This window comes from Antrostomus carolinensis, unplaced genomic scaffold, assembly GCF_000700745.2.
Source record: "Antrostomus carolinensis isolate BGI_N321 unplaced genomic scaffold, ASM70074v2 scaffold10351, whole genome shotgun sequence".
In the NCBI taxonomy this organism is placed as follows: domain Eukaryota; kingdom Metazoa; phylum Chordata; class Aves; order Caprimulgiformes; family Caprimulgidae; genus Antrostomus; species Antrostomus carolinensis.
Genome location: NW_010294807.1, coordinates 4,132 through 20,475, shown reverse-complemented (window position 1 = coordinate 20,475; position 16,344 = coordinate 4,132). Strand labels below are relative to the sequence as shown.

At 39.2% G+C, this 16,344-nt stretch overlaps 1 protein-coding gene across 1 annotated transcript in view; it reads right to left on the bottom strand.

Annotated features, from left to right (window-relative positions):
* LOC104532525 (exostosin-2-like) overlaps nt 1-16,344 on the bottom strand; it is a gene marked incomplete at its 3' end in the record, with an annotated part of 31,243 nt that overhangs the window by 10,867 nt on the left and 4,032 nt on the right. The window contains exons 3-5 of the mRNA XM_010177757.2: nt 15,952-16,147; nt 12,401-12,540; nt 11,412-11,505 (exon numbers count right to left, since the gene is read on the bottom strand). Of these exons, the coding sequence (XP_010176059.2) occupies nt 11,412-11,505; nt 12,401-12,540; nt 15,952-16,147 (430 nt within the window). The remainder of the gene's footprint in view (nt 1-11,411; nt 11,506-12,400; nt 12,541-15,951; nt 16,148-16,344) is intronic.

The following is a 16,344-nucleotide window of genomic DNA, read 5'->3' as shown; positions in this document are numbered from 1 at the left end:
TACACCTTAAAAATAATCAATCTTAGTTCAAGCTACATAGAAGTACCTTATCCTTCACAACTCAGACTGTGCATGGCTGTCTGATGAAACAGATAAGGTAATTAATAATTGCTGGTTGTGATAGCACTATGTGGGTAATCACACAGCAATGGAACAGGATTGAAAATAAATTTACATTTACAAAATAATTGACAGACATCAACAGGAGTTATGTTTATTTCTTCTAGGCAAACATCTGAAATAGCCTCCTAAGAAGAATATTCTTTACTGTGTGAAGCCAAGTTTTGTAAAAAAGAGAAGACATCTCAAAGAGAAACATTACAAGTTTATAACAGAAGTCCTTGCTACACCAAAAAAGATGGTAAGTACGCCACTGACTAGTGTTTGTGTATTTATTCTGTATTGATCTTTTGCTTCACCTGTACAATTAAAAACATGAAGAAGGAATATGGCCTCTGCAATAGATGGAATTCATGTCTCGGGCGATTCCCTGAAGCACTGGCTACTGAAAACACAGGTAACAACAGGTCAGAAACAAAACAAGTGGTGAGAGGAAGAGCGCAGAGCCTGGGCTTGGTGCTGCCAGCTTACTGAAGCATTTCAGACAGTTGGTTAATGGGTGCTGGATTCAGGCTCAGGCCTAATCAACAGATTCAGGATGAAGAAAATTTTTCCCAAAGCCTCAACAGGCACCACGAATATTTTTTGCTTTTGTTTTCTAGTGTTGGGAAACATTTTATGGTAGACTGTGCTGTGCAGGGGTGCTGAGATGAAGTATTCTGTGGACCCCCTGGGACCAGAATTCCATTACCAGCAGAGTCTGGTTGCAGGAAACTATTTCTTCAGCTTAATCATAATCTAACAACTTCTACCCATGATTTCCTACTCCACTTTTAGTAATATGCACACCCTGTATAATTCTCCTCTCCAGAGCATTTGTACAGATTTAAGCCACCAAGATAGAATATGTATTTAAAGGTAGAATATGTATTGCCAGGTACCATTTTCATTTCTAAAGAGCATTAAAAGTTGTCAGCTAACAGAAAAAGAAAAAAAAACCCAACAACCAAAACTAAAAAAACCCCAAAACCCAAAAAAACAAGCAAGCAAACAAAAAACAACAACAAAAGAAAGCTCCACACCAAAAAGAGAGGAGCAGAGGGGAAAAGAAGGAGCCAAGCCCAAGATACAAGTGACACCATTTGCAAGCCAAAGGGTATTACAGTATATTCCTAGTGCAGCCCACTTTTTCATCAATTTTTTTTCATCACCAGAGACACATATTTTTCCTATAGACAGGCATCTAAGAAATTGTTAGAGGTATCTGCACAATTTCCAGACAAAGATAAAGGAAAAGCCATCTAAAGACTACAACCTGGCAGCAGATTGTTTATAGAGAACATTTAAAACCTTTGTAACTTGAAAGCCAAAGGTTCCTACTGTGTTGCAAGATACATTTGATTTAGTAATTATAATAAGATCCAGGACTTCTAAATACTAATTTTATTTACTAATATTATGATTTGACCTTGTACAAGTTATTTATGTGCCTCTCCACTCATTCCACTCATCAGCAGAATGGATACAAGACCAAGGTGTATTTATTACTATTTAATACTCACATGCAAATTACTATAGTAATACAGTATATTTATACTATGTAGGTAAATCCTAGATCTGTAACACTTTTAATAATGAAAGGGTAAGTGGAGTGAGTGGAATTTGATAAAGAAATGTGATGTGGTACAGACTAAGAGCACAGACTAACAAAGAATGAGTGGAACACCAGGAGAGATACTTAATCATCCATTTATCTGCATCCAACTGCTTCATGTGCACGACACAGAACATTTTCAAATATTCTTTCTAAAAGAAGTACATGCCTTTCCAATTTTTGGATCATCTGGGTTTATCTGTAGCCTATCCAAGCTGCGCGTAGCAATCTGCAAAGAGTAAGTAGCAAAAGTCCACTCTGCAACAACACACAGACTCTTAAAATAAAGACCCTTCAAGTTTAACCATAAAATGATAATATTGTCTTAAAATAGCATAACTTCCCTCTTACAGCTGATGTTTAACCTTTTGTTGCTCAGAGGCTGCAAACCTAGAGACACAGAGGCAGCACAACTGCATCCTATAAAAATTAATCATCGAGGTGCTGATTGCTCTTAAATTTCTAAGCTCTTTCTCTCAGATCTCTCAGATGCCACGAAGATCACTCTGTAATAGAACAAGCATGAAAACAGTTTTCTGCATTCTGGAAAGGAACAGGACAGGATAGACAACAGGGGGAAAAAAAAAAAATCTAGGATAAGGATACTCTCCACCACAAATGAAAAGGGGAGGGGGGAGCAATGAAAAGTCTCATATATAAATGCCAAGGATTCTACAACTCCCCTGGCGATCCTGGCCATAAGCCAGGAAAAAGTTTTCTCTTTCCTTTGCTGTTCACAGAAACAAATCTTTCCTCTGGGGGAGGGGTGAGAGGGTTAGAACTAACTTCACCGCATCTGATAAGATGGCAAATTGTCCAGGCCTGACGTTTATGGGGGACCCGGAGCTCGGCTGAAGCACTGTGGGAGGATTAAAGCAGGGTTAGCCTCTCCAATCGCACTCCTTCACATGCTACAAATGGCACAGAGATGAAAGTCCAGTTCAATTTGATAATGATGAGTCTAAAGAACCCTGAGACAGAAGCTGTCCCCTGTCAGGGAAAGAACTGCAGCTGGAAGTTGAATATTCTCATTAAAAGGACTTGTAAAAAATTAAAATTAAAAATCTAACTATGCTCAAAGAGCTTCCAGTGGCCAGACATTGAAATGAAGTTCTGTTTAATTGGCTAATGAGAATTAAATCCCATCTCTTTTATGTCATCTCCACCACCCATTGGCTTTAACTCTCTCCACTTTAACTCTTACTCTCTGTAAGAATGGGATGTTTCACACGCAGGCAGTGATTGCCTGGAGCCAGCAGAAAGGCTCATATAGCTGTCAGCAAGCTGATAAGAGTTGAAATTACTCTACAGAGCCCTCTTTAAAGAAGAGCCAAAGAAGCACATTAAATGAAAGGGAGGAGGGGTCAGAAAAGCCAGCCACTCATGTTGTTTTAACGTGGCACTAAAACAAGTCATTGATTTATGCATATGTCTTCAGCTCTGTTTGACCCAGAGTCTGAACTTTTCTTCAGGTCAGGACTCAGGCACATGGGATGTGCAGGAGAAAAACCACAATAGCTTGTCCAGGTATTCCAGCTGTTGGAATAAACATTGCAAACTACAGGTTTTCTATCCACGTTTTTTTAAACTGAATTTACATCCCTTTTTAGCTTTTAATTGTCCACACAGGCTGAGAAGACAAGAGGTTGTCATGATCTAAAACTTTAATTAATAAAAAAATCAGGAATGCTGCGTGGCCACCATTTAAGAAAGGATCTTGTGGGGCTTGAGGAAAGTGAATTATCCATTCATACCAAGGAGGAAACTACACATCATGGTCAATATTCTCTCACTGAAGTGTCTGGCAGTCAGTGAAGTTAAGATGCATTTTAAAAAATCACTGATGATCTGACAAAGTTGTTCCACAAGGTATTATAATACCAAGGTCTCCTGCAAACCCAAGTTCTGAAGTCACATCACTGCGAACCCAACAGGTCTGACCAAATGGCCTTCTGCTCCTGTCTTCTGTCACTGTCATTCTGACAATGATGGGCCACAGCAGGTACCTTAGGAACTCCCCCCCACACACACACACAGAGCAAGCATAAGCCACCACGTCCCCAAAGTATTCTCCATCTTCCAGAAGTCTGCATCTCAGGAACTTCTAAACCTGAAGGTATAAATTAGCATTCACCTCTGAGAAGATGTTCCTTCTCTGAATTCCTTCATTCACCCTTTATGCCAATAAAACCCCTTTACACACACAAAATGCTGAAGTGGGGAGTCCCACAGACTACCTACTAGTTCTGCGAAAAGATCACCTCCTTTTTTATTTCTTTAGACCTTATTCCCAATAATGTAAGTCCTAGGAAACATCAAATTAAATTGTACCAAACAACGTACAGCCACAGGCATTCACCCTTTTTCAAGATGAAGAGCATTAGGCTATTTGACCACCCTTTTCATTCAACTTTTGATCACCCTTGCTCTATTATATCCTCTTTATGATGGGAGAACCATAACCATGGAGTGTATTCAAGGTGCAGACATACAACAGATTTACACAGTGGCACAGTATTTTCCATTTTGTTTTCTACCTCTTTTCTAAAAATATTTTTTTTGGCCATAACTGACCATGGAATTTATATTTTCACCTAACTACTACAGCTCTAAGAACTCTTTTCCAAGCGACTGCAGCTAGTTGAGAGGCCACCACTGCCTATGAGACGCCTGTTTTAAATTGCATATACAACCCTTTCTTTGTAAACTGAATTTCATTTGTCTCTTTATCATTTGGTCATGCTGCATCTGAATTTCTTTGGTCTAAGGTGTGCCAATTCCAAATAAAATCTTTCCCAAAACAGCATCATTCATAAGGGGTAACTGCAAGAGGTTGTTTTTTTTTATTATTATTATTATTATTATTATTATTATTATTATTATTACTGTTAGCTTGAGCTGAAAATTTTTCCCTTAAAAAGATGTGCTGTCCTGGGGTGCTCACTTTCTACACAGCTACCTAATTTTAGGGAATTTCTTATCTCCAAGATCTCCACCTCTCTGTAAGTTTGGTTGAAATTGGGCAGTAACAGAAATCAGAAGAGAAACCAGTATGCACACGCTGTATGTGATCATACCCTTGTTTCCCTAGGAAACCAGGATGAAAAGAATTCCTGCACACAAGAACACTAGCTCTTCATTCCTGTACAATTAGAGTGCACAAAGTCACCCAGTCTTCCAGACTAGATATTCATTGAAATGTTTTATTTTTTGAGAGATGGGGAATGGTATGAAGTCAAAAATGGGCACACAATACCTTCTTTTGAAAATAAACCCCTTACCTATAATCTGTTCAGTGAGAAAGAATGCCTAAATAAACAGAGGAGTAACTCTTCTATTCCCATTGCACAGAACTTTTCATATTCTGATGTTACGCCTTAATGTGTTAAAAGACTTCCAAGTATGTTGATATTTAGTGAGGAAAAACATTTACAAAATGTCTACATATTCAGATAGACAGACTCATCTCACAAAAAAAGGGGGAAAAGGCACAGAACCTCAGATATAAGCTGAGAAAAACTTTCATACAAGTTAAAGGCATTTCTGTATCAACTACATTGGTGAAATATGTTTCTAGAGATTAACAGGCTTTCAAAGCAAAACATTAGAAAAACTCTCTTGAGGGGGAAACTAGACAAGGCACGGGATAAGCAAAGATACCAGCAAAGTTTTGTTGGTGTTTTTTTTCCTTTACCTATTTCACTCTTCTTCAGGAGCAAGACAAAATTTCAAATTTCACTCACTATCATATAGATCTTTTACATTTAATTCTATTTCTTGCCCCTCCACTTCTAGAACTTTGCTATTACCTGGGTGCTGGTTTGTGGTGCAGAGAATATGAAATCAGAAGGATGCAGCATCAAGTCTGCAGGAGCAGCTGAGCTCCTCATCGACTTGCCTCTGGGCACTTCTGCCCATGTTTCAGGCTCCATATGGAACTGTTTGTGAGAGGGGGATGGTTCAAGGAAGCTTCAAAGAAAATGAGAATGACAACATTACGGTAGAAAACAGACAAGACAGCAATCCCAGAGATGCATAAGTTTCACCCAGGCTGCTATTAATTTTAGCAGCTCAACTAGCAGAGGCTCTTTTTGATGGTCAGTATGTTGGCATTTACAAGAGCTCTCACATGCTAGTCTCCAGTGTTCATGGACATAGGCTGGACATGAAAATCTATAACAATTTTTCACAACAGGGTAGAGTAGGCTATGAGCACAGAAACTCTTCCTTTTTGTGAGGAAAGACACAAAACTGAACCACAAATTACTGAGAGCAAAGTGTTCTGCAAGTTTGAAGGATAAAAGCATAAACTCATACGGTTAATCTCCAGAGATCGCAGCACAATCAGGTACAATGCAGAACAGCACAAATTAATTCTGATTTCCCACACTCCACCTCTGCTCAAATCAATAAACCTCTTGCCTGGTTTATACCATGTACTGTCTGACAAAACAACTGAGCAAAATAAAGTTGGATTATAGGAAATTACAGCCCAGATTACACCAGCTGTAGATCCCAGCAGATGATGACTCCAAATCTAAAGCACCTGTATGTCATCCTCTTCAGGACAGTATTGTGTGATGCTCATCATCAGTGGACAAACTATAAGAAAAAGTTTTCAAATACAGGTTTTTAGATATTTTAAATGTAATGACTTCTCTTTAAGAGCCTTCCTATGTTCTCCAGCAGATGTATGGCTAGAAGGACTTCCAGAAACAAAGCAAAAATTAAGCGTAGAGAAAAATTTACTCATTAAAAGCAATCTATTTCAACATGAAAAAAATTATATATACATATATATGTGTGTATACATATGTTTTTGTATATATACAAGTATTTTTTAACCTTCATGCATGGTCTCCAGAGAATCAACTGCAATAAAATACTGCAAAAAGAACACCTAATCAGCAAAGAAAACTGGCAAGCTAATATTTACAATAAAATCTGTTTAAATTATGATGTTTTCTAACTAGGGGTAAGAATTATGTCATATTCAAGCACTGAAACCAAAGTAGTTGGACAGCAGGCCTCCAATCCCCCAAAGGTTATCAGACCCAGAGTCTGATAGGTAGGATGAATGCATCTAGAAATCCTACTAGAAACCAGCAGAAATGTGGAGCAAGAATTTGTTCCATTTGGCTAAAAAACGGATGATCTCAACCATATTCATGTCAGAATATGTCCACTGGTTTCTTAATTTACTTAAAAAGTATGTTAACTGGCAGGCACTGGCAAAGCATGTTTCACGAGTCTTTATCAAAAACTTATTGTCTTCCCTGGTGGAATTTTTTGTGCAAGAAAAACAGTTTTTTTAAATAAAACCTAAACACATCCTAACCGCAAAGGAAACAGTGAGATGTTGTGAAGCAATTTTCATACCAATTTTAATAGAAGCAAAGAGCACTTTTCTCTCATTTTAACATCAGTTGTGGTCCAATCTTTTTGTAACTGTTAAATCAAACTCCAAGTGTTTCACAACATAAAAACAAGAAAGAACATGATCATTGTGATCTAACTGTCTTTGTTTCCATCTCGATAAGAGCAGTGCTTGGTGAAAACTAGAATGGACTGAAAAAAAACACAAACATACCACAAGATCAGTTTCAGTCAGTCTCCTTCCACTTGACAAAAAACAACCATCAAAATGTTGTATATCAAGTGTTACTAGCACTTGGAAGTTGATGCAGTAAAGGGAAGTGGTTTAAATATTATTGAGAAATAGGGGTTACTTGCAAATCCAGAATATTTTGAAGCTTTTGTTGCCCTTCCATGGCTAAGCAGAATAAACAGCTGCTATAGATCACATCTGAAAACATGTATAAATCACTCCAGTTCACTTGGAGATTCATTCTATAAACAGGTATTGAGTTTAATTTTAGTAATTCCTTGCCTGACAAACAAAATGAAGCACTTGTGACAAATTCACTCTGCTTCTGAAGTACCCTTAGCATCAGTCTCCTCAAAAGGTTCCTTCCAGCTTCAAATTCTCTCTTCTCATCACTTCAGCCTTATTTTATGAAACTTTATTCATCGATTCCTGTACCTTGTTGCTGAAGTGAAGACACTGAACAAAACTGGGAAGGCATTTTGCTTAGCCAAAAAGTCCTCAGATCTTTCCCCAAACCATTTAAATTGAGAGACAGCAAGTCAAGTGTGCAACTGCTCCCTACTGTGAGACTGATGAGGAGGAACGAAACAAGAATCTGGAACACAGGTGGAATATTTGTGTGTATTTATCAATGAGGAAAAGCAATCATGTTATTGGCAGTCCACACAATATCAGCCACTAAGTCTTTGTGCACTATATCAGATAGCTAGTGAGGGAATTTCACAGATGCTTACACTGGGACTTCACCTTGTAAATAAGGCTGACAGGACATGAAATGAGTATGGATAACACGTTTAAAGTAGCCTCAATACGCAGATAGAAATAAATTCATAAAGACAAGAGAAAGACAGACCTTGTGATTTCATCCTGATACTCTTACTACCCAAAACCAAACACAACTATCTGCAACAAAAGCATCAAGGTTTGAGAGGAAGGCTTTAGAAAAAACTCACTTCTCATCTTCAGTCAACAGAATGACAGTTTCCGATGCAATCAGCAATGCTTTGGACCCGATGACTATGATTACCACAAACCATCTATCATCCAGCAAAATTCACTCCAGACACAGACTAGAACTGCATTCTGGGTATTAAAATATCTTTAACTTGATTTTACAGAGTTATAGATAATATTTACAGATAACTTATAGATCATCTGAATTAAGGGGGGGTTTGTTGGTTTGTTTCACTGTAAATGTTTAGGGGTTTTTTTTTTGGTTGGTTGGTTTTGATTTTGGTTTGGTTTTTTGTGTTGTTCTTGTTTTCCGGTTTGTTTTTTTTTAACAAACTAGAGTTGTTTCCTGACTTCATACTTTAAAATTACTGTTTAAGCTGTCCATAACATCAAGTGCATTCTCTGTAGAACACCATCCTGAAATTATTATTTTATGATATTAGTAAAATGGACAACAAGAAAAATCAACACTCAACTTTTAACAGATTATTCATGTCAGTTTTAAAGCCTTCCTAGGCAAACGTGTTACCATCTCCATGTTCATGTCAGAGAAAAAAAGAAAATAAAGCAAAACCACGTCGTTAGGAGCTGTAACAGTAAAGCTATTTTATCACCTGCCATCCCTTGCTGGTGCTGAGATGGGCCCCACCAAAATGGGTCATTTCTGTGAAGGGACTAAAGAGAAAGGAGACCCCTGATGGCTGCTGGGATATTTGCAGACTCTCTGTACAGAGAATGAAGTGAAGCTGGCAACAGAATTCAGGTGTGAAAAGATCTTTACTGCTAAATTAAATTTAAGAGTCTGCTTTCTCCACACATACCCAGTATTAATATACTCTGTGCAGCTTTTAGCCTGATGCAAAGGGGTGCATCCAGCACTGCACTGCGAGCCAGGCCAGGGAGGGGATGGTCCCGCTCTGCTCTGCACTGGGGCGGCCTCACCTCCAGCACTGCCCCCAGTTTGGGCACCACGGGATAAAAAGGATCTAAAGCTCCTGGAGAGTGTCCAGAGGAGGGACACAACACTGGGGAAGGGTTTAGAGGGGAAGGGTATGAGGAGAGGCTGAAGTTGCTGGGATTGTTCAGCCTGGAGAAGAGGAGACTGAGAGGAGATCTCATCATGGTCTAGAACTTCCTCCCAAGGGGAAGAGGAGGGGCAGGCACTGATCTCTTCTCTCTGGCCACCAACGAATGCCAGGAGCAGAGGGAATGGCAGGAAGATGTGGCAGGGGAGGGTGAGGTTGGCCATGAGGAAAAGGTTCTTGAGGCAGAGGGTGGTGGAGCACTGGAACAGGCTCCCCAGGGAGGTGCTCATGGCACCAAGCCTGACAAGATTCCAGCAGCATTTGGCCAAGGCCCTCAGGGACATGGTCTGAATGTTGGGCTTGTCCTGTGCAGGGACAGGAGTTGGACTCCATGATCCTTGTGGGTCCCTTCCAGCTCACAACATTCTATAAATTCTATGACTCACTGTCTAGGTAGAAATAACCAGAATGTTGTAGGCTGTACCCTGAAAAGAAACATCCTTTGGGTCACTTTTTTTACAAGGACCACACAAAAGATGACTTTCTCCCTAAGGCTGGGTAAGGGAATTTCAGAAACATGCTTTCACAATTCTTGCAGAAATTTGACTACAGAAATCCCATGAATATTCAAAAGCCACCTGAGATCAGACAGTTTACTTTTCCTTTACATACCTACCTCTTACTTTCTCTGTGCCTCAGTTCCTCATCAGGAAAAACAATAACAAAAGTACGTCCTTACCTCATAACAATATATGCTCAGGTACAATAAGGTAACAACGATGAAACATCCTACATACAAGTTCACAATGTATGTTAACATCTTACCTCTTTGCTGGCTCAAAAATATAATCTGTGTATTCCAACCACCAGAAGAAGAACGTGGTTGAATCCTACCCCCTAATCTGACAACAAAACTCTCCACCTTTTGTGAAAATCCTCATACAGCTAACAGTCCTCATCTGTTGAGCTTGCATTTTATGTGTCAGCTCTAAAATTGGGGTTGGAACTAGATGATCTTTAAGGTCCCTTCCAACCCAAACCATTCTATGAAAATTAAAGCAACTAACGATGCTAGTGTCCATAACAGCAAAACTAATGATTGGGAATTGACATCAATTAGAGTAAACTAGAAGACATTTCCTTTTGACTATATACCCAGCCAACACAGACTTCATTCACAAGTTTGGATAGTTCACGACCTCAACTCTTCCAGTCACCAAATAAGTAAAATTTCTCACTCAGAGGAACTGTCAACTTAGTTAAAATATTTTAAACATTTTCAACTTAACGCTTTCCTCACATTTTGAGTGATTAAAATGGATCTAAAAATCAAAGCTTCTCTTGAAATGAAGCCAGACTCTTGAACTTCTTCTTCAATACAATTTAAATACCATGTAGAAAGAAAGAAACAAATATACACTCTGATTTCATCAGAAATATATTAATATATGAGAGTAGCAGTATGCCTGCATTCAGGGAGAGCTTCCACCCCAGGCTGAGTTAACAAAGCAGAGGGGACACAAGAAAAAGTGAAATTAAAGAAAGTGGAGCTTGACTACACTGGTGGAAACTGGTAGTCTCCATGCAAGGCAAATACCACAGGATCTTTACACGAAGAAGCAGATAGTCAAAACCTCAATTTCACATTTCAGGAGATCTCCTACAACCCAGGACGGGGGGGGATTGATCACTGGGAATTCTAAAGATTCTATAATATATTTCACAACAGCATGTACATTAACATAGCAGGTTGGAGAAAATCCACGCTGAATAACTGAAGTCTGCCTATTAATGTGTTCTTCCACAACCACAATCATATGCAATATCCTTAACTTCCTGACCTGATGGGTGATGTAGTTCTGATCAACAGCTGCTGTTCAACAAATTTAGCTGCTACACCAGTGATGGGTAGAGACACAACGTTGAAAAAGAATGGTGAATGTGTATGTTTAACATAAAGAAAGAAAGAAGGTTAAATAATCAAAATACTACCATGAGAGTACAATGGATGCTTCTGCATTCCAAGAGATTTCACAGGAAGGCAGGTGTACAAACCTACACTCCAACCATAAATAAAGGAAAAGAATTTAAACACAGTACATTATTTTACCTGTCTTTGCATCTCTTCGATCTGTCGCTGGGGGACACTTTGCAGAATACTGTACATCTCAGGCATCTTTTCTTCAGGGATGACAACAGAGGCTCTGCAAATGAAAAAACAGAAAACAAGTGTTAAAACAGGAAGAAAGAAGTTCTACATTAAAAGCTGTCAATAGCTTTTCCAACCCAGAATCTTGTCCAGTTCTAATAAAACACATTCAGAAGATACCAGCAGAAAGAAGCAGCCTTCTCTCAGTGTAACTAATTACTCTGTAGCAGTTCCTTCACAACACCAGCCTGTCTGCCCACAGATAATGCCACAAAAGTCTGTGGACTGATCTGTACAGACAACCTAATAAACACAGAAGGGACAGAGACCCAGAAATCCTGAATTCTCACCTCTGGATTGCCACTGACTTGCTGTCAGCTGACATCTTTTGGAGCGACCAAACAGTAATAGCACACACAGAGCTACGTATACAAACTAGTAATTTTTGTAGATGTTATCCTAGGATCATGTAACCAGGCATAGTGCACACACTGAAAAATAATCTAAGCTCTTAACACAGTCTGCTCAGCTACAAAATAATTACACCTCCCAGTCTCAGCTGAACTTAAGAATCAGGATCCAATATAGAGAATGTAGCATTTATGTGATGAAATTTTTAGCATATACTTTCCTTAGAAGGGACAGAACGCAGACCAGTCCTCACTGAATTCAAGCACAAGATAATAAACCAAGTCTGGTTTAGAAAAATACAATCAGCTGTAGGAGAACCAATTGTTCTATCTCTGTCTCGTCTGTTTTCTCTTTCTGTTTTTGATGCATAATACATAGAGGGCAAAGACTTTGTATCTTACATGTATTGCATGTATCTTACTTTGTATTCTATTCCCTGGAACCCCCCCATACACTTATCACTCAGACTTTATTCAAACCACTGAATGCAATGAAGTCTCTTATTCAGTGGTTTGATATATGACAGTGAGGGTACAAACCTCTTCCAGTCCAGAACCTCAGAGAAAGGTAAAATGTAGGAGTCAGCAATGATGACTGGGACACAGCCAGCTTGGAGAACATCACTCAGCACAGCCTGTCCCAGGCGGGCTCCACGTAGGACGACACAGAATGTAGACTCCTGTCAACAAATGGTATCACAGATGAGGAAAAAAAAAAGGAAATGTTATATTTGTATTATATGTGTGTGTGTGTGTGCACATGTATATATGCATTATGCTTTCCTGCCCTCCCCTTCATAAAAAAAACAAGTCAAAAGGAAAACAGGCTTACTTCATGCAACCAGTGTATTCTTAATTACTAGCTAATTCAAAATAATTATGCAACTTTATCTTCCAGAGGCTTAAAAGTATCATAAGTGGAGAGATAAGAAATCAGCTAATGGGACTACTTGATGCTTTATTTTAATGGCCAAACTTCAGAATTCTAATTGAGAAAATTCAAGACAAAAAAATAAGTTAAACATTTTGAAAGTTTGGCATAACAAGATGATGAACAATGAACTTACTGTTCATGAATCAACATGAACTTGAGTACAAACTGTATGAATCCAACCCAATTTTCTTCCATTATAGTGCAATCCAGCTTTACAGATAGCAGAGAAGTAACTGATTTTGTATCTCAACTTTAAAAGGCATTTGACATCTGTGATAGCATTCTCACAAGCAAATTAAGAAATCATGGGCTAGATAAAGCCTTCATAGGCTTTATAGTTACATAAATTATAGTTACAGAACTCTAAGTATAAAGCAGTTAGCAGTGGCTCACAGGTAAAAACGTGATGGACCAAATAATCTTTCCCAGGTGCCACAGTATTCAGCGTGTCCCTTCGTTAAGTAAGTAGCAGAATTAAGACCATAATTACTAGATCTGACAATACCTATGATTCTGCAGGATTAGCAAGTGTAACAGATAACAGGATTGGAGTTGGACACTTTATGGATAAACTGACTGAAAAAATAACAATACTTATTGGGTTCAGCACTTAGATAAAAAACAAGCAAAGGCACAAATAAAAAGCATGAAGTAAGTGGCTAGGGTTTGCAATTTGGAGAAGAGGACATTTCCTACAAAAGGACAGGCAAAGACAGGGTATTCACATGTCAGCAACGTTGTGCTGTGGAAAAAACAAACCACTCCACCCACAAGTTGTATTAGAATGCAAAAAAACAAACCCAGTACAATCTAAGAGACCTGAAGGAGTCACCCATTCTTTTCAGGAATAAAAGACCTCAGACATAGCAGTGTGTTCAGTCTTGGGCAATGCACTTCCAGGGGTTAAAAAGGATTATTACTTACCTTGAAAGTATGATCTACAAGGAAAGTCTGACAATATCATTACTACTTATTTTGAAGGAATGAGGGCAGGAGAAAGATGGTTAAAGGGAGCTTCAAAAATATAAAAAACTTGTTTCAAAAAGGAAGAATATAATTCACTTATGCCCAAAAACACACAAGACAAAAAGCTGTGAGTTTAAACTGCAGCAGAGAAGACTTCTTGACTATGCTGCACTCACTCTGTCAACAGGGACTTTGCTTCTCACTGCCACTGAGGAATCTTGCTACAAGATCATAAAATAAACGCTTGTAGAGTTCAGCTACACAAACAAGGAAAAAGCCCAAGTCAGTATTTTCCCCAAGTCTAAAAAAGAAAAATTAGCAAGTTAATACAGGGGCTCTCACAGATAAGAGAGCATCTTTCCAGCTGCTGTTCTGTGGCCTGAGGAGAAGGAGACAGGAGACTCAGCAGGGCAGCAAAACATCCAAATGGAACTAGGAAATACAAGGGGGTTTGCTGGTTCTTCACTTGTTTCCTAATGCAATTCTAAGACCTGTGCTCATACCCATACAGTAGTAAAAGCCTTGAAACTCTCATCCAAGAGAAGACTGCAAACAGGAAGCATTAGCAACCCAGAAGCCTAAGAGCCTGTCTAGTAGAAGTTTGTAAAAGCAGCACTGGAAAGGATGAACTGTGATCGCAGCCCCCCTTCCCCCACTCTCAGACAGGAAGAGAAGGAAAAGAAGGGTGCAGGGATGGAGAATGAACACACATTTTAACCATTGACTCACTAGATCACACAGCAGCAGGTGGAAGAAACTCTAGGAAGGTCTGGGAGAGGAAAAAAATAAGAAGCCCAGATGTGGACACACATGCTCATCTGCCCAGATAACCATTTTTCCTGTCTAGACAAAGGTTACTATAAATACATCTCCTCACATCACCACTGTTATCAGCCAGACATTCCAAAGGGAGATGCAGGGCTCTGCAAAGGAAAGTATTTTAACAATCTCAGCATGTGCCAGCTCTCTTTTGAGTTATAAAATCATATCTAGCAAGATATAGATATAGATTCCCTGACTTGCTCTCCTTGAGCAATCCAGCCCGTATTTAAAGAAAGCAAGCAAATAATACTATTTTTTTTTCCTTTTGGTTGAAAGTTTAGGACTCAGGGTGACCCTTTCCTCCCTCTTCCCCTCCTCCACAAGGGATTTTAAACAGATTTCCTACAAAACATAACAGGAGGGGTGGAAACTTTGCCTTTCCTCAGCTTGTTTGTTATTTTATCATCATTTGCTGAAGTTCAAAGACAGATTATGCGCCGGTGGCCACAGCCAGAGCACAGTGGCCTGTGGCATAACTCACTTCATCACACTGCACGCCAAAGCACCTCTCTGTCAGTGAATTGCCAAGAGACACAGGGGTCTGAGAACGCTATCTAGTTTTATCTTCACTGACACATCAAAAGATCTCTGGAAGTTGGGCCAAGGCCATGAAACACATTTCACCTAGATGTTTTCATAGCTGCACGCTGACAAGTCTTCTAGCTTAGTCTGTCATATCTATACAGATAATTTTGTAGATTTTAACTACTAAGTTGCACGCAGAAAATATAATCTGAGCGACTCTCCTTAAATGTAGCACTCTTTTTTTGTCCCCAAAGAAATCCATACATAAGCTTTTTAAAGTTCATCCTAATCTTCCCTCCAATTGACAAAGCCATCCTCTGTTTCAAGCTTCATCTAGCAAGGCCTGGACTGTCATACATGAGAAATCAATTCCAAATTAATGCCTGCTGAAGGTAATTTTGCCAGTTATTCTGGAGGGTGTAGATTCCAATGTTCTTCCCCAATTTTAAAGTGAGCAATTTTGTCTGGCATCCAAAAGTTTCTCCTCCTATTGCTGATGGATTTGGCAGTATCTCCGTATCAATTTTCAAGTTTACATGGCACTGTCATGTGTTACTAGAAGACCACTGTGATCAATCTCATTAAGTTGTTGTACATAAGTAGGGTTCTCAAATTGCAGCATGGTCTGCATATCAGTTTGAGTACAGAGTTCTTTGCCCTCTTAAAAATAAGAATAAAGTTAGGATATAATATCCAAGCTATCACAATGAATTCTGCAGTTTCAAAATACAGCCAGCAAGCGAACTAAATACCAGCAAGTACCTTACCAGTGCTAACCAGGAACAGCTCCACAGCTGAGATAGTCACTAAGGGGAAGAGAAGTGTGCAGGAGAACCAGCCTTACCTGAAGCACTTGAGGATAATCAAAGACTTGATTCTTGTGACAGCGTTTGCGAAGAGCAGGGATCCCATCTGACAGATTGGTACATTTGTCTAGGATCAGCACTGATTCTCCATTCTCAGCTTGAAGAGCTTCCAACTCGGACCGGTATTCTGGGTGCAGAGCCATTTGAGATGACAGAATGAAATACCTGCGAGGACTGAAAAACCACAGCAAGGTTACCTGACAGCACTGTGAGTTTACTTCCAAAGATGCTCCAGAACACATTTCTTTCCATCTTGGAAAAGCAAGAGCAAGACTAACTAAATGCAGACACACTGCCAAGACAGCATTTTCAGACAAGGCTGGAAAGGGTAATGATGCAATATAGTTAAATATCAGATGGTGGCTCAGCAT